Source organism: Mus caroli, unplaced genomic scaffold (assembly GCF_978045245.1).
Source record: "Mus caroli unplaced genomic scaffold, Mus_caroli_1 scaffold_4, whole genome shotgun sequence".
Lineage (NCBI taxonomy): Eukaryota > Metazoa > Chordata > Mammalia > Rodentia > Muridae > Mus > Mus caroli.
Window position 1 is genome coordinate 131744041 of NW_028227259.1, and position 22784 is coordinate 131766824.

At 48.4% G+C, this 22784-nt stretch overlaps 2 protein-coding genes across 2 annotated transcripts in view; one reads left to right on the forward strand and one right to left on the reverse strand.

Annotated features, from left to right (window-relative positions):
• Nucleotides 1-528: 528 nt before the first annotated feature.
• Nucleotides 529-22578, reverse strand: Slc15a4 (solute carrier family 15 member 4). The gene is made up of 8 exons (XM_021163962.3): nt 21984-22578; nt 13605-13894; nt 9158-9326; nt 8730-8807; nt 8320-8488; nt 6496-6651; nt 5286-5444; nt 529-1635 (listed from the first exon to the last, which is right to left on the reverse strand). The coding sequence occupies exons 1-8, from the start codon at nt 22536-22538 to the stop codon at nt 1487-1489; spliced, it is 1725 nt and encodes a 574-aa protein (XP_021019621.1). The 5' UTR covers nt 22539-22578; the 3' UTR covers nt 529-1486.
• Nucleotides 22504-22784, forward strand: part of Glt1d1 (glycosyltransferase 1 domain containing 1) — a 91657-nt gene continuing 91376 nt past the window's right edge. The window contains exon 1 of the mRNA XM_021163965.3: nt 22504-22581. The gene's annotated coding sequence lies outside the window, so the exon portion shown is untranslated. The remainder of the gene's footprint in view (nt 22582-22784) is intronic.

Sequence of the window (22784 nt, forward strand, 5' to 3'; positions counted from 1 at the left end):
GGCAGAGGTCCCTCTCTCATGCAAATACAGAAATTCCTGTGAAGAAAACCTACTTTTAGAATATTATGTTTTACTTGGGGTGGAAGGTTGCACATCATAATGGTGTGTAGAGGGCAAAGGACAACTCAGGACAACAGGTTCCTTCCCTCCATCATGTCTGCAGGTCTCAGGCTTGGGGACAGGCACCTTCACCTGCTAGGCCTTCTCACCAACTCAGGAAAGCCTACATCGTGACAACAGATTAATGACTTCAGCACCCAGCTTCTTCTTTAAGATACGGGCAAACCTCTGCAGAACTATCCCCCCACCCTACCCCAAAGCCAAGAACAAGGGGCACAGTGGATGGTTTTTATCCTGAAGCCTTCTTCCTGGTGTGTGAGAGAGGCAGAGTCAGGTTTCTGGCAGAAGTGGACTTGAACACTGTGGCTCTAACACTGGGCCAAAGGAATACAAGGCTGAGCTGGCAGCAGCTTTAGGGGATGCTGAACTGATGCAGAGTATGGAGAAACCATCAGGAAGCTCTTGGTGTCACGTCTGAAAAGCTTTTATAAAATTATACAAAACACAGCAACACACACCAGTTCAGTTGACAAACTCAGAACCCCAGATGTCAGTAACGGTACAAAGCTGGGCCAATAGCCCAGCAGCTCCCATGTTTTCCCCACTCACCGCCTGCCTCCATCCTTACTGCTACACAAAGTCAAGTTCTCAGAAAAGATCTGCCTGGTGTAACTGCCAATCTCCTGCCAGCTGCTGTCTGGTTTCAGTGAGGACATGGTGTCCTCAATCACCAGGGATGCATGTGCTTAAAGCAGATCAGTTGTTCATGACCTAAGTCCTGCTGACCATAGTGACAGACATCTGAGATCTCAGCACTTGAGAAGCAGACATGAGGCAGCCCCAAGTTTGAGGCCAGCCTTGTCTAATAAAAACTTCTTTATCTCAGTCAACAAAACCTACTTTCTGAGCAGATGAGTCTACATGACTGACCCACAAAGGCCTTGGCATCAGCCAGGCCTGTGACAAGAGTCCATGATGGAGTAGACACAGCTCCTAGGGCTCTCTTGACATCAACCACACTTTCACCTCTAAAGAGAATCCTCCTATGCCTTGAAGGAAGTGCTTGCTAATCTTAAAGGAGATGCTATGATGAAGTAACAATATTTGTAAGGAATAAGGATGGCAGCAGCAGAACAGTGGCTGCCCAGGAGAGCACGGCTGGCTCAGGACTGGCAGAGACCTTCAGTGAGAGAAGCCACATCCTCATCATCTGGCAGGCCCAGTGCACATGAGACGGGCCATAGTAAGGCACTCACCACCATCATCCGGGCACAGGGAGGGAGAAGCCAGTCCAGACAACATGCAAGTTCAGAAGTTGGGACACCAACAATCTAGCCTCAGTCTGCTTGCTGGCAGTGCCCTGGTAGTTAGCAAGCCCTGAGGCCTTAAGAGTCTGCAGAACCTGTGAGCATGTTGGCTGGCTGCATCAGGTCCTCGTGCTGGATGGCCCCCCATCTGTCCTGGCTCGCTGGCGGTCGTACTTCACAGACACAATGAGGAAGAGCAGCAGTGTAGCTCCCTGGATGGCGGCCAGCAGGAAGAAGTAGTAATGCAGGTGGCAGCTGTTGATGTTCCCTAGGAACGAGCAGACACCTCCTGGTGAGTCCTCCACAGACAGGGCACCTTCTCACTGGCTCTTGGCCACCTGAGAGGGCAATGGGCACTAGCCACCTGCCTCTCCGGGCTCTCCCATCCTCGGTGGAAGGAAGGTGAGAAGGCAGGTGTCCCAGTCCTAGCTCTGACCCGGAGGAAGGCTTGTGAGGTTGGGTGTCACGTCAGGCCTCTCGCAATGCTCCTGACTTGCACTTTCTCCTCACACAGACAATAGGAGAGAAGCTTCCTGTGCTGCTTCCTGCCTCTCTCTGAGGCGCTCTCCTATCACTGCCTACACCTAGCACTGAGTGACACTTCTGACCACACCACATTCCTCTCAGCAATGCTGCAGGGGACTGTATCTAGCATGGTCCCCAGTGTGTGGGCCTTCCCACATGACAGGTAGCATGAGGAGATATTGTCCCACCAAAGCGGTGATTCTCAGCCTTCCTAATGCTGCAACCCCAACTATAAAATCATTTTCATTGCTACCTCCTTAACTGTAATTTTGCTGTTATGAATCCTAATGTAAATCTCTTGATATGTGACCCTAAAGGTCACCCCACAGGTTGAGAACAGCTGCACTAGAGTAAGCTAGGTGCTTTTTCTTAACATCTTTCAAGTCTTGCATATCTATACAGGCAGCTCTCCCTCCCTGTTAGAATGAATACACCTTGGTCTCACCATAAAAGTAGTATCACAGCTTTTCTAGCACCCAAACTCCAAAGGAAGGAGGCTGGTGCAGGGCAGGGCCATAGACTGTGGAGCTCAACAGCCAGGTCGCAAGGTCGCAGCCTGTGCTCTCCACTGTGACTCTGCACCTGGGAGGACTTGGGCCTGTGTAAAGCAGCTTTAGCTGTAATGCTGCCTACCTCACACTATCACTTCTGTAAACCACCGCTCCAGGACTACTCCAAAGATCCAGGACCAACATACATGCCGGTGGCAGGATGACAGCTGGGCACAGCATGAAAGGAGCACTGAGGGTGCCTCCTGTCCCCATAATGAGTCTCCACAGGTCTCATTCATAGTTCCCAGGGGCTGCCGAGGAGCACTCAGCTATACTCCAGGTGACTCAGCATACAAAAGGGAACTGGCGCACAGCTCATGCTGTGGCTGGAGGTTGTTGCACTTTCTGACACTTCAAAAGCATGTTCCAGTCTCTACTGAGAAGGTAAGACTTGTTCCTCCTAATGTCCTTTTATGCTGGGTTATTTTAAACACCCCTTACTACCTGAGCAGATGCTCTGAGTATCAAATGTCTATCAAGCAACATGGGCAAGCACAACACAGGGTCCCAACAAGCACAGACACATGATCCACAGAGAAGGACAAAACCTCTAAGTCTGCCCCAAAGGGGAAGAGTCCTGTTATCCTGAACTTCACAGACAAAAGACTGATTCAGTCAGGAAATGGAAAACAGCTTTGCCCTTGCTCTGTTCTCAGCTGTCCTGCTCCCTCATGGTCAGTGACACAGCCATCTTCCAGAACCTGTCTGCAACTGTGAAAAGGTACCAGTGGTATAATCTTATGTGCAGTGGTGAAGCTGGCAAGACAAGTGGACTGTGTAGTTATGTACATACCACTGGCCCCCCAGAGAAGAAAGCACACTACAGCTTACCAGGTCTAGTCTCATTTGGGAATATGCAAAAAATTCAAATTTGTATCCACCACCTAAGAAACACTGCAATATAATTCTGTGGGGGAATGACACTCCAGATCAACAGGGAGCCTCTCAGAAGAAATGAGAGTCCCATGGTGACTCTATAAGAACAGAATGTGTCCTGGCCAGGGCAGGGTGCTCAAAGAGAGGAGATAGGACAGAATTCTGCACTGACCTGTACTAGCAGCATGGAGACTGTGGGCTTAGACAGCACTGGGCTGCAGGAGTGTTATTCCCACATAGGGAACAGTGGCGAGTGTCGGAAGGGGCTAGGGTACAAGAAAGTGTGCAATGGAGGCCTAGGGAGCCCTGAAACCTCACGAGGAACCCCTAGCCCACCAGGGACACCACATAAGCTCTGGTCACTTCCTAGTCTGCAAGAATGCTGACATGGAATGGGGAGGGAAGGGGGCTGTGCACCTGGGTGGGAAGAAGGGGTGCTGGCCTGGAGCTCCTGTTCCTTCTAGAGAAACCAGGTTACACCAGGGCCTTTGCACAGCTGACCCCAGTCCCTAACAAAAAGTGAGAAGCTGCAGGGCACTGCAAAGCACTACCTTAAACACACACTGGCTATACAGCAATCAAAGGAACTCTGCAGAGGCTTAGGTACAGCCTATCAGAAACAGCTGGGAACAAAAAGACACTAAATTATACCTGGTGGTGGTGGCAGCGGTGGCTCATGCCTTTTATCCCAGCACTTGGGAGGCAGAGGCAGGCAGATCTTTGTGAGTTCAAGGCCAGCCTGGTCTATAGAATGAGCTCCAGGACAGCAAAAGCTATATATAGAGAAAAACCCTGTCTTTGATCTCCCTGAAAAACACTAAGACTAAATTAGTAAATTAAGGTAGGGAGCAGGCTGGGAGTGGGAATAAGCAAAAGCAGCCAACTCTGCACACAAAGAACGTGTCTAGAGCCTAAGCCAGTGAGGTCACTCACACCTACAATCCCAGAACTAGCACTCTCACATATGAGGTGATAAGGGTTGATGTAGTGTCCCCTAGGTGAGCTAGAGTCCTCATGAGGTTGCAATCTCTTCTGACAACTGTCTCCTAAGTAGGAATGGCACTCCTGCACTTTAAGGCAACCCTGGGCTACAGAGTGAGACCCTGATTGTGGACTGGTAGAATAGCTCAGCAATTAAAGACACTTGCCATGCAAGCCTGAGTTTGATCCCCAGATCCCACAGGAAAAGGAGACAAATGACTTCTGAAAGCTGTCGTCCACACATGCCTGTATTACTTGCATATATAATAGGAAATGTTTTACACTAATAACTAGAATCCTGTGATGACCATTTGGAAAAGTCTGCACCATGCAGGCTGACTCTACTCCAGGGATGTCATTGTCCTAGGGGAATGAGAGCAAAGGCAAGCTCCAGAACAGCTGGTTGGCTTGACACCTGGCCTCATACAGCTACACAGTCAGTTATAGGCACCCAGAGAGGTTGGGGAAGGAGGTTTCAGGCTTCTGAGCATTACCCCAGATTCAAAGGAATCCAATTCAAGGCCCCAGGAATCCCACAATTTCTAGAAAATTCCTGACTTTCCCAAAGCTATGCAATGAAAGCGGATGAAATGCTACCAAGCTGGGCAAATGCTCACAGTACAGACTTCTGCATAGGGAACATACAACATCTAAAAGGCAGAGGATGTTGTAGCCCCTGATCACACACAGCACTGCAGAGCTGCCCAGATCAACAACCAGGAGCCTCCTCCAGGAGCAGCAGTGTTCACTGACAAAGCACTACCCACCCTTCCAAAATCTGAAACCCAACACAGTCAGGAGCCAAAACATAAGAGCAGGCTGACACAGGAGCTGACACGCAGGTCTCACTTCTCACCCAGCTCTCAGGAAGTGCTAAGCTAGATTCAGCAGGGGTTGGGCCAGAGGCCTCTTGGGACAGATTGAATCTTCACACAACCCACAGCAAGCACTCTGGTTTCCCACCCCTCCAGACATCAAAGCTCACCAAAATCTGTATGACTGCTCATCCACCCAATGGCCTTGAGAGACACCAGAGCCAACAGTCCTGAGCCCACAAAGGAGCCAATGCCAGAGAAGAAGAAGAAGAGTCCCATGATGGCACTCTGCATGGACTTGGGGGCAGCTGAGTATGCAAATTCCAGACCTAGAGAAAAGGAGGTCACTCTTAGAAGATCACCTTAGTCACCCTGAGCCAGCTTCCCAGTATACATGGATCCCACTGGGGTGTGAGCACTATCAGGAGGACTGTCCTTGGAAACACACGTGGTTGGAGAAGCCACTCATCCTCATGAGAGCTCTTTAAACACATCAAGGAAAAGTGGCACTCTCACTTGTAAGATATTCGTAATTTCTGTCACAAGACAGACATGGTGTCTCACACCTGAAATCCTAGCATTCAACAGGCGGTAGCCAGAGGATTGCTGCAGTGTTCAATCCTTTCTCAAAATCTCAGGGGGCTGGAGAGAGAGCTCAGTGTTTAAGAGCACTGGATGCTCTTGCAAAGGACCAGAGTTCTATTCCCAGAACCCTCATGGAGGCTCACAACCATGTGTAACTCTAGTTCTAAGGGATCTGATACCCTCTTCTATCCTCCATGGAGGCTTGTATGCATGCAGTATACATGCAGGCAACACATAAAATGAACAATCTTTAAAAGTCAAGACTTGAATGGGGTTAGAGAGAGGCCTCTATAAGGATCCTACTTCACAGCTAACACAGCATAACCGGTTCAAGTACCTATAAACTTATAGTCACAGTGACCAGGTGGGGCAAAGCTAAAGCAAAGCCCTTTGTCAGTAGTCACAGAAATCTGCCAGGGTTTGGGAGGAAGGAGGTAGCTCCTCTCTTCCCACTGCTACAAGAGACAACCTGCCCCAAGCCTTATCCCTGCAGGTTATCACTAATGACAGAGGCCCATGAGAACAAGCTCTGTATGTATGTAAGCCTGCACCAGCAGCACAGCTGTGCTCTGCAAAGTTTGGGACACACAGGGCGGGTCGTGTTTGACTTGTGAAAATATCTTAAGGAACACTGGTTTTGCACAAGAAAGGGCAGCCTTAGCCTGAGGACTACTATTTACATGCTTTAAGAGACAATTCCCCCACCCCCACTCTCCCACACAAAGCACCATGGTCTTGCTCAGTGCAGGGTATAATACAAACAGGCCTAGATGCCACCAGCATTCACAGTCTCACCTGCTATACTTGCAAATATCTCACTGATGCCAATGAGCACATACTGTGGGATCTGCCACCAGATGGGCAAGTCAGCAGCATGGTACACCACACCACCAATGGTCTGGTTAATGGTCTTCTCCTTTACCAGGTCCAGCCTTTTACTCTCCAGGATTCCTAAAATTAAGAATCAAGTTAGTGTAGCACTTAAAGCTGACATTAATCTAAGTCTGCAGTGTATTACAGGAATTTATCAACAATCCAGAAAGGAGGGTGACTATGACAACTTCCTAGGCAGACCCAGTCGTGTCACCCAGCTGGTGACGTCCTCACCAGGGCATTTTACAGATGTTCACTGTGGTCAGTTTCGCCCTCAAGTCTCTGGGCCACTCATCCTGTCCATCTTTTTAAGATTGATTATTTTACACAGGAATACTCCATTATAGATGGTTGGGAACTACCATGTGGTTGCTGGGAATTGAACTTAGGACCTCAGCAAGATCAGCAGGTGAGTGACCTTAACCACTGAGCCATCTCTCCAGCACCCCATCTTTTTAAAACTGAGAGGATGCGTGAGATCTGTGTAACTAATGATCACTGGAGGAGAATAAGATACTTCCTTAGTGGCCTTGCCACTGCCAAGTTACCCAAGTCCCCAAAGACACCGCCACAGGCATATAAACGAAAAGAAAATTCTGAATTACCCATTGTGCAGTCCTTGAAATAAATGGGCCCAAGTCTCTAGACAAAGCTCAAAAACTTGCCTCAGTTCAAGAAAATAAATTCGAGGCTGTGGGCAGAACCAAAATAAAGCACAGAATGCTGAGGCCCAGGAGATGGGCAGCATAGCAGAAGCATGAAAGGGGACCTGGGAGACAGTTCACTGGAACCTTCAGTACCAAGCTGGCACCACCATGCCACAGTAACAAGAAACCCCCAAGCCTCCAACACAGGATCTTCCCCAACTCTACAAAACCACAAACACAAACCTAAGTACTAAAGCAAAATGCTAAAAGCCCCAAGTGACTTTCAGATCAAGTAGAAATCAAAGTTCTAGCCCAGTGAGACAGTTCAATCAAAGGGGGAAGGTGCTGCCACCACGTCTGATGACCTAGGTTTTATCTCTATAACTGACATGGAGGAAGGGGAGAACTCAGGCAAGCTGACCTCTGATCTCCACACGTGTGCTGTGGTCTGCACACCTCCTCCCCCACATGCATACAAAATAAAAATTTTAAAGTAATAAAAGGGGAGTGGGAACCCTTCCATAAGCATAATAAACATGGTACAGCTGTAACGACAGGCAAATCCTTGGCATTACTATTCTTTCAACATTAAACAAGAAAGAGGGGCTGAGATGATGACTCAGCAGTTAAGAGCACCTGATGCTCCTGAAAAGGCGCACAGACCCCAGCCTCATCAGCAAACAGAAAGAATGAGGGAAAGAGGAGAGTCTTAGGACACTGTCCCATGCTGGACTGTGGCATGGGATCTGAGGAGCTAGCTCTTCAGCTGTTAAGACTTTTGCTGGGAGTGTCCCAGGAGCCTAGAACAATCCCACAAACCCTTTTCCTCCATGCTGGGACACTGGTGGCTTCACCAACTGTGAAAGTCAGATGCCTTCACAGAATCTCCTCCTCTCATTCCCACTCCACACTGAGTGTTGGCCTGCGCAGGGCCAAGTCTATTCAGCCCTAGGATGAAGGTTTGTCCTCGAGAAGAAAATGACACTTGAAGAGTCACCAGCTACCCAGTGCCTTCAGAACAATACACTAACTTCTGCATGTTGCAGAAGCCACTCTGGGAGAGAGAGGAGACGAGGGGGCCAGAGACATGGTGGCTCACCTGCAGCAAAGGCAGAGCACATGACGAAGAACATCCCCACAGCAATCCTCTTCAGGGAGGATGGGAGCAGGCCATGTCTCCTCAGCACCGGGTCCACTAGCTTGTCCTTCAGTGGGATGAGCAGGAGGATGAGCACCGCATCAAACATGGTGAGCCAAGCTGCAGGCAGCTGCACAGAGCATGGCATTAGCTACAGTACAGCAGTTCCCCCTACCACAATGCATGATGCTTCAACTAGAGATGCTGACTGGCAACAAGTGTGCTCGGAGCTGGGGGAGGGCTGAGTCTGACAGTACTAGTGTTTAGTGGCACTGGCCAATCCAATCTCAGCAGGCTGTAACTAAGCAGCAACTAGTTCTAGTGACAGTGTCACAGCTACCTGATGCAGCTGCCACCTCTAGGTCTCTTACCGTGTGATGGGTGGTGGTGATACTTGAGATTTCTGGAATCTTCAAATGAAGACTCTGTAAAACATATGTGGTCTGCATCTGGATAAAGCAAGCAGATGGTGCAGGTAAGCCAGCAGGGCCTCTCCAAGTCTATGCACACACCCTCCCTCCTGTAGCTGAGGTGTGGCAACTCCTCTCAGAATCAGACATGGAAATTATTGAGTCACACCATACAGTCTCTTTGAGAAAAGCTTCCAGGCAACCAAATGAGAAAGAAGCTGGAGGGTCCAGAAAACCAGAAGCACACCACCAATTCTCAGCTGCTTCTTGGGAAAGGTTTTGTAACACAAAGCAGCCAACCTGAGTCCATGACTGAAAACTATGGCAACTGATGGACAACCCTGAGCCCTGCACTGCAACATCAGCCACAAGGCTGGGTCAGCACTCACTTGGAAATACACTGTCCAGTAAGGAATCAGAGCCAAGAACACGGGCACAATCTTGACCAGGGCTTTCACGTCTTCCACTTTGTCCTCTGTGAACGGCCCTCCACGCGACATCTTACATGAATCAAACAGACTGTGTTTAGAAGATTGCTGAAAGACTCCAAGGCCTTCACTTTGGGAAACAAAATGAAGGAATTAGTTTACTTCCACCCCTAGTGACAATGCTCTGGTAACAAATCACGACTGGGGTGGGAAAGAGGCTCTCTGCATTGCCTGCTTCTAGTCCTTCTATGACTAACTGTACACAGCACGCACAGCTCCTGTGGCTGACCATGGGACCCTTGGAAAGGATAACTGTGTCCGCTATACCCACAAGGGGGGCATCTCAACCTCATGCAGCTCCAGAGCAGCAATGTTACCTGGACTTCTGGCCAGCTGACAGCAATCTGAGCAATCCCAAGTTTTCTTGTGACTATACTGGTTTATGAAACAGGTAGACACTCAAGGGACTAGAGGATGCTCTGATGGCTGGAAAAGCAACATCTGCCTCTGGGATGAAGATCAATCTAAAGTACAGACCCATGATGGGTAGGTACTACACTAGGGTGATGGGAAAGGGAACTGACCCATTCATCTTTATCACAAGCCTGAAAGTCCTGCAAGGCTCTTACTGACCCATTTCAGAGGAAGTTAGGACACAGATTAGACAAGAGCTGTGTCAAGATCTCAATGCCTCTAAGAGTTGGGGTCAGGACTAAAGCGAGGTCATCTTGGCTTACAGGTGCATGCCTGGACAAGCACACCTCATTCATAGCTGTGGAATACAATGAACATCCCTGCCTCTCCATCTGCAGTTCTTAAAAAATGAGTGAGGCCCTGCAGGCATCGACAGTCTTTCCCAGCTACACAATACCAACAGGAACTGTAGGAAACCACACCATTCCCTGCATGACCAAAACCAACATAAGACAATTATCCCCACTGAGAGCCTCCCAACTCCAGACTCTGGAATATATACAAGTTTATAACCCTAAGCCTGATTTCCCTATATTGTCACATTTTTTTTTTTTAAAGATTTATTTATTTATTATATGTAAGTACACTATAGCTGTCTTCAGACACACCAGAAGAGGGCATCAGATCTCATTATGGGTGGTTGTGAGCCACCATGTGGTTGCTGGGATTTGAACTTCGGACCTTCGGAAGAGCAGTCGGGTGCTCTTACCCACTGAGCCATTTCACCAGCCCTATTGTCACATTTTAAATTATTTGAATGTTTTTCCTATTTTATATGTATGACTGGAGTATATGTATGTTTTGTCTTTGGAGACAGGGCCTCACTATGGAGCCCTGGCTGTCCTTGCAACAAATCAAGCTGGCCTCAAACTCAGAGATCTACCATTCTTTGCTATAATTAAGAGCATGTGCCAACACAACCAGCTTGCCTGCATATATATGCCAAGTGTACTATAGATGTGCCTGGTGCTGTTGGAGTCCAGAAGAGGGCAATGGAGCCCCAGGAACCAGAGTTGTGGAAGACTGTGGGTGGTGGGAACCAAATCCAGGCCCTTTCAAAAAAAATCAGCAGGTACTCTTAACCACTGAGCTGTCTCTCTTGCCCGTATTTTTTGCTCTTAATCTGCATATTCCAAGTTGGAGAAGATCGAAAAACTAAAATCCATAACTTACTCAGTATTTTAGTCAAATTCTGATGTAAATACCTGCTGCCTGTGCAGTATCACAGGGACTAGGTGAGTCCTAGTCACAGGTGCCTATATGTATTTCTCTTCATTTGAGGACATTCCTAACTCCTTCAAATTCTTGTTTATCTGAGGTCCCCATGTACCTGATACAGACACTACAAATGATGAGTACATGGTATGTCTCTGAACTAATGTCTCTGAAACACACTGATGCCAAGAACCAAATTCTCTAGTACCACAGCTCTCAGTGTTGTGTATCAAGTTACTTTAAAGCTAATGAACTAGGGTGTGTCTAAAGCAGTGGTCCTCAACCTGTGGGTCTGGACCCCCTTGGGGATTGAATGACCCTTTCATAGGGGTCACATATCAGATATTCATATTAAAATTCCTAACAGTGCTGGGAGTGGTGGTGCATGCCTTTAATCCCAGCACTCGGGAGGCAGAGGCAGGCGGATTTCTGAGTTCCAGGACAGCCTGGTCTACAGAGTGAGTTCCAGGACAGCCAGGGCTATACAGAGAAACCCTGTCTCGAAACTCCTCCCCCCCCCAAAAAAAATTCATAACAGTAGCAAAATTATAAAGTAGCAATGAAAATAATGTTATGGCTGGGGGTCACCACAACATGAGGAACTGTATTATAGAGTGGCAGCCTGAGAAAGGTTGAGAACCACTGTATTAAAGCCTCCCAATCAGCAGGTGACGTGGCACATGTGTAACTCCACTGCTAAGGAGGTTGATGCAGGAGAATCACTTATAGATCTGAAGAAAGTGCAGAGCAGTCTGGGCTACTTGAGACTTTGTCTCAGAAAAAAAGAAGTTTCTAGTCCACCTGCACAGTTAGTACTCTATGTTGTGACATAAGGTGTGCCTCACAGTCACAGACAAGAGCATACTGCTCCTCCAATGAAGGCTGTAACTCAGTTTCCCTTTACCTATATGTCCACATGCCTATGTGTTCAGGCTCTGAAAGGCTAGGTACACTTGTCACAGACTCCACTTGAAGTTACTGAAAAAAGAAAGAGCCCCTAGGCCTGCTCTAATGTAGTGTGAGGACAAGAGGATGTGAACACAGAGCATCAGGTCTCATCTAAAATCAGTACCACATCTCCCTCCAAGCACATCCACAGAGTAGACACACAGGGACTGGGCCAAGAGTCAGACCCATGGGAAACGTGTGTGTGGCACTTCGGGGCTCTTCAATCCTGCTCCAGGCATCCCCAGTAGAGGCACAGTGACAGGCCTCATCAGGTACTAGGTTGCTGAGGGCCCTGCACACCTCACTGCTCTGAGGTCTCACAATAATCCTGAGAGCAGTCCAGCTCTCCTAGGCAGACATCAAAGTCAGACACTAATATTAGTCTCCAAACAGCCAGGGCCCACAGCCAGTTAATTGCTTAGTTTTGTCCCAGAGCCTTCTAGAGCTGAAGCTCAGAGGAAGGCAGGCTGCTCAGGCTCACTATTTCTGTGCCATGTGTGCACCGAAACCCCACACGCTCTGGAGCAATGCTGGTCCCTGGCTGGAAGGCTCTCATCAGGGATGTCTGCTAAAGGCTGTCCTGTCCCCACAGCAATCAATCTAGGTTAGAAACAAGTAAGGCCCATGACAAAGCTTCTGTCTGACAAAGGAAAGTCCTGGCAAAAAACCAGGGTGTGCTGGAACTGGGTGGTGTCCAGCTTTGCAAGTTCCTCAAGTGTTAGTTCCCTTCTAGACAGGGTCTAAAAGCTGACAGAGCACACAGCCTTCCCAGCAGGTCCATGAAGGAAGTTGGGACAGTCAGATTTCACCCAAGGGACTCATGTGCCATCAGCAGAGCCACAGGAGTCACAGTGTGTAGCTTTAGATCTGCCACAAATGGCTTCCGGTACGCCAATGTCCGGCACAAACAAGCACACGAGGAGGTGTGCACATTGCCCTGCAGAATACTTTTGCAAGCATGGCCATCCCATGGGAAGCCCTATGGACAAGGAACTCAGTAACTACTGAGAATCCTTAGGTTCAGCAAATCACAGGGAGGGAGCTGACCACCAAGGTCCCTGGACCTTGGTTTTCTATTCCTTGACTGCTCTGGTGGCTACAATACTACAATCTCTCTTACATCACAACTACAGTCAAGTAACTATAAATAGCAGCCCGTAAAAAACACAGAAGCATCTAAGTCCTTCGTAGGATGACTTCTGGACTTCATTAATTTACGTTGGGCACCATGGATCACCACCAGTAGAAAAGGGGGCAGAGCTCAGAAAATGGCTATTTCTGAAAGTTCCACGCTTGGGACCTTCAGCACTAAGGCTATGCAAGCCCCATTTAAGTAAGGGTAGATGGGTTGCCAAGAGCATCTCAAGCTATGTGTTCCTCTAATACAAAGTAGATGGCGTGGCCCTGGACTAGGGAAACTGTTTTGACCAATGTGGGAGACAACAGCTTCCTTTTGAGACAAGAAGCTACAACATACATAACAGCCTAAGTTCTCATTAACATACTTCTGTGCCTAAAGCACACAATGTCTCCATGATATCTTCTGCAGATCCCTACCTTCAAATCTGCTACCCAGCAGCAAGGCACCCTCACCCATGTTGGCAGTGAAGGAGTTGGGCAGAGTATTGAACTCAGGGCTCTGCTATCCTAATGGAGGGGTTTATATCACACACTTCCTAAATAAAGCTGGCTGGAAGACCAGACACAAACCACACAGCCCAGCCCTCAGCTGGGACTTTCTCTGCGGGGAGCAAGGAGTTGTGTCACTCACCCACTTCTCCGCTGCCCTCCTCTCTGGGAGCAGCAGCTGTAGGTCAGAATCCTGAACATGTCAGTGAAGGCACTGCCATCAGGAGGCTTGGTGATGAAGACACTCTGGCCACAGAGGAAGACCAGGAAAGCAATGGCCACACAGACTGTGGGAATCAGGTAGCCTGTGAGAAAGCTCACGTTCTGCTGAATATAGGCAATACCTCCTAATGACAGGATTGCTCCCAAATTAATGCTCCAGTAAAACCAATTGAAAAATCTCCGAGTGGCTTCTGGACCTCGATCTTTAACCTAAAGTAAGAGAGAAGAGAAACGCATAAGAAAATGTGATCTTCTACACCTTCCGTTTCCTCTTTAAACATGACAAGCTCATATGTAATGACCTCCCAACCACCCACAGCAGCTATATGCCCTGTTACCATACCTACCTGGCACCTGATCATCTACAAATTGAAAGCAGATACACAGGATCTCAAGAAGGACACAGTCAAAGTGCTGTTTACAGATTCAGCAAGTCTCCTGACAAAAGCCATCTCACACTCAATCCCTCCAGCAGCTGGAGGCCTCTCCAAATGCAAGTCCTAGTGCTCCAAGTAAGCTGACCACCATGAAGCCACCTGAAACAGGGTCCAGAACCCACAGCTGCCCAGTCCAGGCCCACAGAGGGAGCATACATAGTACACTGAGCTCCAGAACTCACTAAACTTAACACAAAGTGCTATGAGAGCCTGCTTGGCAGGCTCTTGCCCCATGCATAGTAAGGCTAGCTCAGCGGCAAGGCACCACTCCTGCATGGGGCCCAAGCACCAGTTTTTGCTAAGCTTACAACTAAGCTGTAAGCACAGTAAGAGAAGCATGAGCTAGCTTTAGATTAGAAAGGTTATCCAGTGGGGCATACCTATAATCCCAGCATTTAAGAGACAAAAGCAGGGGAATCATGAGCTGAATCCTGGCTGAGCTGCACAGAGGATCTCATCAGCACATTGAAGAAATGCTTAAAATAAGTCCCAAGTTGACTCTCCCCTTCAGCCCCCATGCAAGCCTTCTGCGATCCCAACCTTGCTTCTTCCTGTACTGTTTCTATCTACCATGAACATGAGAATGGGCCTAGTCCAACTCAGCATGATTCTGGACAGTTTCATTTCACAAATTTTCTTGAGCAAACCCACAGCCAAAGACGGATCCTGAGCACACAGACACATACTTCACCAGCCTCATGTTAGAGGGTTACAATCTCAGCAAATTGAAAAATCCAAGTTGTTGGTTTGTTCTTTTCTTTTTCAGGGTTAGGGATTGAACACAGGTCCTTGCAATGTTAAGACAACTCCTTTACCACTAAACTCCATTTCCAGCCCCAAAAATGACCAACAAACCACAAGCATTTTGTTGCCCTACATGTCAGTTCTGAACAAAGACTCCACTCTAAAGGTGGACATCACTACAGAACAGTTTATATTTAGTTTCTTACAGCTGGGGCACAATGTCTTTAAATGTTACCCAATGGTGGATATCAATGTCCATGACCAGTGGAGACAGGCCAAAAGAAAGAAAAAATATGAGCAAGAAATAGAGAAAATAAAACTCAATGTACACACACATATACTTTATTCTTTATTTATACACTTCATACATTGTATGTATAAACACCATATACACATAGATATGTCACTGTTTTAACAACCCTTAGAGAAAAGAGGCCACTTTACACAAGAAGGAAAAACAAAAGCACACCACTTTGGACATGGGATCAGTTGCCTAGGTTGGTCTCAAACTCCTGAGCTTGTATGATCCCCTGCTTCAGCCTGTGGAGCAGCTACAACTACACATATGCACCACAATGTCCAGCATGTTACAGGAAACATTACAGCTACTAACTGAAATGTCCCAGGCCCTTCCCATTACACATAGCAGGACCATACATATCTTCCCACATTCATAGAAACAGCTCATCCCCAAAACAGTAAGAGAATACTTATTCAGTTGACCTGACATACAAACGTTTTTTAAAGTCTTTATGTCCCTTTGTGAACTTGGTGGTCAACTGACTTCACTGTCCAAGGGTTACCAGCCACAGCTGCTTCATAAACAGAGGCCTACTCCCAGGGCTTCAGTAGCCACAGGCCAGCAAACTGAGCTGTCACATGCCTCTCTCTGCCCTTGGCAAAAAGCCACAGCTTCCCCATGTACCAGTCCCATGACATCACCACATGCCCTGCCAAGACTGATCAAACTCTTCATATGCCCTGGCCAACGCCCTCCAAAAGTACCAGAGCCAAAGGGAGAGGAGAGGCCAGCAGGGCAAAAGGGATATGTGTTTAAACAGGGGAAAGCTATCAGATACCAAGGAACACAACCTCTCTCCACTGGGACAAACACCATCCTAAAGTCCTGACCAATGTTCAGAATAATCCTAGCACTCAGAATCTCTGCTGAAGCAAAGAATGCCTGCCGGCTACAGAGAAGTCAGACTGTAAACTAAACCAAACGAGAGTGGCAGCACTGTCTGCACGGTAGCTTCTTCCTCTTTCAGCTATTTTTAATTTTGTTTTCAGTGCTTGTTGGTTTAAGGTCTTGAGTAACCCAAGCGGGGCTCCAACTTCCTATGTAGCTGAGGCTGGCTTCAAACTCTGGATGCCCTGCCCCACCTTCCAAGCAATGGAATATATACAAGCACCTAGCACTTAGCTTACTTTTTTGAATAATCAGCAATCAAGAATGACAATGACCTTTGGCAATTTGTAAGCACTGTGAAAAATAAAGGGCAGATGAATTCTGCCTTAAACCAAACCACATTTGAGAGTGACTTTACAATGTCTACACACACTGTGAACTGACCTGGTATTCCTGTTCACCCACAGTCAGGCCCACCTCCCATATAAGAAAGCCACTCTGGGGCTAAATCCAGAGTCAAGAGGCAGGACCAGCCAGAAAAGCAGAAGTGCTTTAAAGACAGCAGCACACTGCTCTTACAGGGAAAGGCCAGCAAGAACTGACCCTATGCAGAAAACATAGACAAAGCACCTTCCAGCCATTTGGCTTCTCCTGCAAAGCAGCAGACATGTTAAGAACAAGGAGGCCTTGAAATCTCCTTCAAGGAGCAGTCTTGAGGCAGCAGAGAGCAAGTGCCTCCAAAGGATCCCAGCTACTTACTGAAGATATCATTTACACACCACAAACTGAACCTAAGTGTGGCCAACCATCTCTTGTATATTCAGAGTTGTGAAGCCACCACTGCCCTGCCCTGCAGCCCCTGTGTCAGCTCACTGGATGTGTGAGCATCCTTCACATCCCGTGGTGCTCTCAGCACCCACATGAACCTAACTCTAGTGCTGTGGGTGAATAGCATTTTTACAGATGAATGAACAGAGTGCACTAAGGTTCATCACCAGAGGGACTGCACCCTACTTTTTATTTAAATATTTCAAAGTTACAGAAAAGCTGAAAAAAAATAGGATGTACCCTTCTTTTTAGCTTTTTCTTCCTATTAAAAATAAAATATTCTAGGCCAACATGATAAGATGGCTCACCAGGTAAAGGCAACCTCAACAAGCTTGAAAACCCAAACTCCATCCCCAGAATCTGAATGATCGGAGAGAACTCACTCTTGCAGGTTGTTCCAACCTCAACATGTACACCATAGCCATGAACACACACTCGCGCACAGACCCACACACACACATATACAAAATGTATAAAAGAGGCAGAGGCAGGTAAATCTCTGTCAGTTCCAGGCCAAACTGATCTACATATTGAGTTCCAGGCCAGCCAGGGCTACACAGATAGACACTATCTCAAAAACAAAACAAACAAATGTGTGAATGAGAGGGAATTTATGCACACACACACACCCCAACACACTTACACATTCTTGTGACTGAGAATCTCCTAAAAAATACCACCACTTTTCTATGCAGTCACAAAGGCACCGCCACATCTAAGAACACCACCCCCACATCTGATGTGCAGGCCACTGTACAAACAGCCCAAACAACCAAAGCAAGCCCTTTAAGAGAGACAAATGGGTGGGGTACAGACACCCAAACTTCCAGCATTCCAGAAGCAAAAGCAGAAGGATCACAATGAGTTTGATGCCAGCTTGGTTACAGAGCAAGAACAGAACTCAAAAAACCAAACCAAACCAAACCAAACCAAACCAAACCAAACCAACCAACCAACCAACAAACAAACAAAAAAACCAAAAACAAACCACTGGAGATCTAGCATGGTGACACACACTTCTCAAAGCAGCAGTCAGGCTATTAGGGGTTTGAAGAAGCATCTGAGATACTTAGTGAGTTTGATGACAGCATGGGCTACACAGAAAAACACCCAGTCAAAATAAATAAATAAATAAATAAATAGCCGAGAATGGTGGGAGGACAGGACTTGGGCAGAGGCAGGAGTATCAGGAGTTCAAAGTCATCTTCAACTAGTGAATCAGAGGCCAGCCTGAGCTTCACTGAGACTCTGTCTCAAAAATATAACAAAAACCCATAAACAGAAAACAAAACCATGACAGAGCCAGTCACTGACCACACCCAAAGTGGCTGTCAAGTTTCTCTAGGGTCTCTTCCCAGGATTTTAAGTGTAGAGACACTGGAGACAATAGCACACAGTGAAGTGTGCGCACTGCACCCACTCAGTGATCCTCACGGGATCCATCCAGTGGATCTGTTAGGAGTGCGAATCACTGATCTAGTATCTATTGGAGAGCAATGATTCTAAGACACACTGCCCTATCTGTTCCCTGAGCAGCTGGGCTGTGACAGTCACGACGTGCACACAACTAAAGCTTCTCCAACTGTATGTGTGTAAAACCTGGCAACAGTGACAGGTTTCTGAGTGCACAAGGATCAAAACTTAATTCAGAATCAAATGTGCAGTGGACCCAAGATGTTCCTGGCAGTCCTGACCCTGTACAAGTACCACCTGCACTTTACACTTCACACAGTGACATGCTTCATGACGCCAACAAATGCTGCCTGGCACACCCTGGCTTCATTTGAGGCCAACATGCTATGAGCTGAGAGAATGTTTTTCTGTTCTTATAGAAGCATAATGGCTTAATTTCAAAGAGCCATTAGGCTATTTCCCTACCACCCATCACACTTCAGCTTTCAAAGATGGAGTTACTGTCTTTGGACTGTTATCAAGTTTTAAAAACATGCATCTCATTACTACACAAACTGGATTTCACCTTTAATAAATGGTAAAAGAACTGTTTTAAAATAAATGTGACTTGGTTGATGTCAGTTACTATTTATTTGGATATTTACTTTCTATCTCAGAGTCACTTAAGTTCTCAGATGAAAAGGGGCTGTGAGTGGAAAGTCTAAAGAACCCAGTGTACTGGGGGCTGGAGAGATGGCTCAGCGGTTAAGAGCACTGACTGCTCTTCCAAAGATCCTGAGTTCAAATCCCAGCAACCACATGGTGGCTCACAACCAGCAGTACAGCTACAGTGTACTTATATATAAAATAAATAAATAGATCTTAAAAAAAAAAGAACCCAGTGTACATCATAAAGCTCAAACCGCTCAAGGTAGGGACGCACAGTCACAGGTACACCTTATGTACTGCTATGGCCCAGGATGTAGCTTACTTTTCCATTATTGTGAGAGATGCCATGACCAAGGCCACTTAGAGAAGGGTGGGTTTATTTTGGGCTCACAGTTCAAGTTCATCATGGCAAGTCAGACTGCTGACTAGAGCAGCAGTTAAAATTTAAGATAAAATGCCTACCCCATACTTCCTCCAGTCACCAACTAGGGACCAAGTATCCAAAGATATGAGGCTAATGAGGGCCACTTCATGCAAACCACCACACCTGGGCTTAAATGACAGAGGTAACATGTGCTAGTGGAACAGAGGCCAAGGCCAGGAGTCTGGTCTTGAGAGTTTGATGAACACCTCTGAGAACTGCAGAACTCTCAAGCAGCAACTACTTCCTTTGTTTACATTTTACTTGCATGGCCCACAGTCTTGCTCTGTAGCCCAGAATATGTGATGTGGCAACCTTCCTGCCTCAATCTCTAAATACTAAGATCACTGCTACTTCTGACACAGTTGAGAGTGTGTCCTCTCCAAAATGGCCAGCCTTACAGACACCATATAACACTGGCCAGTCAGTCCTACATTCGTGCTGCTTCGCTCTGCTGACTTCAGTTTCAGCTTCTCAAGGAGCAGTTTTGTACCAAGAACCAGGGCTCACTTTCCCTGTTACACACAAATAACCCTCTAGCACTTCCTATAGCCAGCCTCCCAATCTGAGTGCAACCTTCAGTCCAAGGCACTGCCTCCACTCTAGGCCACACTTCTCTCCTCAGACCAGCTGTAGTCTGAGCTGTGCTCTCACCTTCCTGCCACACAACGCGTTCTAGGATAGCTACTTGCAGTCTTTCTGAAACAGGACAACACGTGTTCTGTTTTAGGAGTTATCTAGCTCCTGCTTTACTCAGTTTTACAGCTCCATGGAAGGCAGAGGCCGGGGATGAGTAAGCAATTAAGAATGAGACCTTGGGGCCTAGCAAACACATAAGTGGATGCTCACAGTCAGCTATTGGATGGATCACAGGTCCCCAATGGAGGAGCTAGAGAAAGTACCCAAGGAGCTAAAGGGATCTGCAACCCTATAGGTGGAACAACATCATGAACTAACCAGTACCCCGGAGCTCTTGACTCTAGCTGCATATGTATCAAAAGATGGCCTAGTCGGCCATCACTGGAAAGAGAGGCCCACTGGACTTGCAAACTTTATATGCCCCAGTACAGGGGAACACCAGGGCCAAAAAGTGGGAGTGGGTGGGTAGGGGAGTGGGGGGTAGGGTATGGGGGACTGTTGGGATAGCATTGGAAATGTAAATGAGGAAAATACCTAATTAAAAAAAAAAAGTACAAAATAGAAAAAAAAAAAAAAAAAAAAGAATGAGACCTTAAGCTGGGCAGTGGTGGCACATGCCTTCAATCCCAGCACTTGAGAGGCAGAGGCTGGTGGACTTCTGAGTTCGAGGCCAGCCTGGTTTACAGAGTGAGTTCCAGGACAGCCAGGGCTACACAGAGAAACCCAGTCTCGAAAAACCAAAAAGAAAAAAAGAAGAAAGAAAGCTTTATCCCGAGAGCCTGACACTCAAACCCCACATAATTTCCACTGCTTACAAAATACTCTATTTGCATCTGACCACTAGAACTATTCCTGGCATGGGAGTCCCCTAAGAAAAGGAAGCAGAGCAGATGTGGCACCCAGACACTTGCAGATCACTTCTGTTCTCCACAGCTCTGGCTCCCTCCTCATCCCTGTTCTTGGATGTCAGAGTAGCAGCGTATGATGATGGTCTTTCCCACCCGCCCCACCCCACCCCAAAACTTACTTAAAGCAGTGAAGATAGAAACTAAGCGCTTGCCTGTCGCTTGCCCCTAACTTTGTAAAAGGGAAGCTAGGGCAGTGTCAGAGCCTTTGTATATGTCTATCCTCCAAGTCATAACTTCACCCTTTTCTCTTTCAGATCTCAATGCAGATGACTCCACCAAGAGAACGTCCCTTCTCCTTAAAACCACAATGGTTACTGCATCATGAATAAATCCCACCTCAACTCTTCCTTACCACCCAGATCATACCTGTTTATACAGCTTGCCCCTATTCCAGGGCTTCCACCACCACCACCCACACACACACACAAAGCTCCCGCAGAGCAGAGGATGGGTGTTGTTGTCTCCCCTCCTACAGACCCCTAACAGATGCAAGAGCAGATGTGGACAGCGGTGCGCGCAGGGGAGGGGAAGGGGTAACGTTACTCCCTCTTACTCAGTCCTGGACCTAGTGCCAGGTGTGGAATGGGTTCTACTCATGGGCTTCCTCCTCACATGCATTAGAGGGAGTCTTGCTCTTCCTCCTACCCACTCGGGTGCTGGAGCAGATGGGTTTCCTCCCGCCACTCTCCAAGGAAGAGCAGGTCTCCTTCCTCACCTCCACTAACGAGGAGGGATCAGAGGCAGGGACCTTCTTCTCTGCACTACAAGGGAGATTCCCTGGGTTGGGAAATTCCTCTCCCTCACCTTAACCTTTCTCTAGATCTGAGGCGATGTGGGGTGCAGGTCTATGGGTTGGGAAGCTTGGTGGGCAGCCCTGTGCATTCCGATCGGTTGCACATAGGTGCAGAGTCAAGTGGGGATGTAGGTTTAGGTGTTTGGGGTGGCTCCTTTTTTCCAATCAGTGGGAGAACCCTGGGGACAGGAGATGCAGATGATACACAGGCTACCGGGCCAGTTCCCTCGTGTCTCCAGCGTTGTTAAAGTCAACGCTTAGGTTCGGGTAGCCGTGGTGCGCAGGAGGTGCGGGGCAGATGTCCCCAAACCCGGGAAGACCTGAGCGGGTCCGGCTCACCTGATCGGCGCCGAAGGGCGTGATGTTGGCCTTGACCGTGGCCACCCCGAGTCCCACGAGTACTAGCCCCGCGAAGGTGGCGGGAGCACAGCGGCGCGCGGCGTTCTCGGGACACGCCGCCGTCCCGTTGGGGAAGGGCGCCGAGCAGTTGCGCACGAGCTCCGGCCGCGGGTCCCCGCAGAGGAAGGAGCGCGAGCGGGGCGCGGCCAGCAGCGGGAAGGTCAGCAGGCCCAGCAGGTAGAGGGCCAGGCTGAGCAGGATGGCGCGGGCCCGGCCGAGGCGGGCGTCGGCGAGCCAGCCCCCGAACGGCGAGCCCAGGTAGGTGAGGCCCATGAAGAGCAGCAGCGCCTGGCTGGCCTGCGCGCCCTCCCAGTCGAACGGCGCGCCATTCAGGAACAGCACCAGGTTGGCCGTGACGCCGTAGAAGGCCGCGCGCTCCAGCAGCTCAGTCAACAGCACCGCCCCGCACGCCGCACGCCGCCCCGCGAACACCCCGGCCGCCGCCGGCACTGCCGGCCGCCGCGAACCCAACAGCGGCGCCCGCTCGCCCTCCATGGCCGGTTCCCTGAGGACCCGGTGGCCCAACTCTCGCGAGACAGTGAGTTCCCTCCCCCTCCCGCCGCCGCCTTTTGACTGGGCAAGCTGGGCGGGGGGGAGGCTGCCGGTTCCGCCCCCGGAAATCCGGCCAAGCGGGCCTTTCACTTGACAGCGGTTTGCTGTTGAGATGCGTGGATGGTGGTTCCTATGGCTGGAGGGGTTCCACCGGGAAACTGGAGCCTAGGCTCCAAGGTTCCGGCCCCA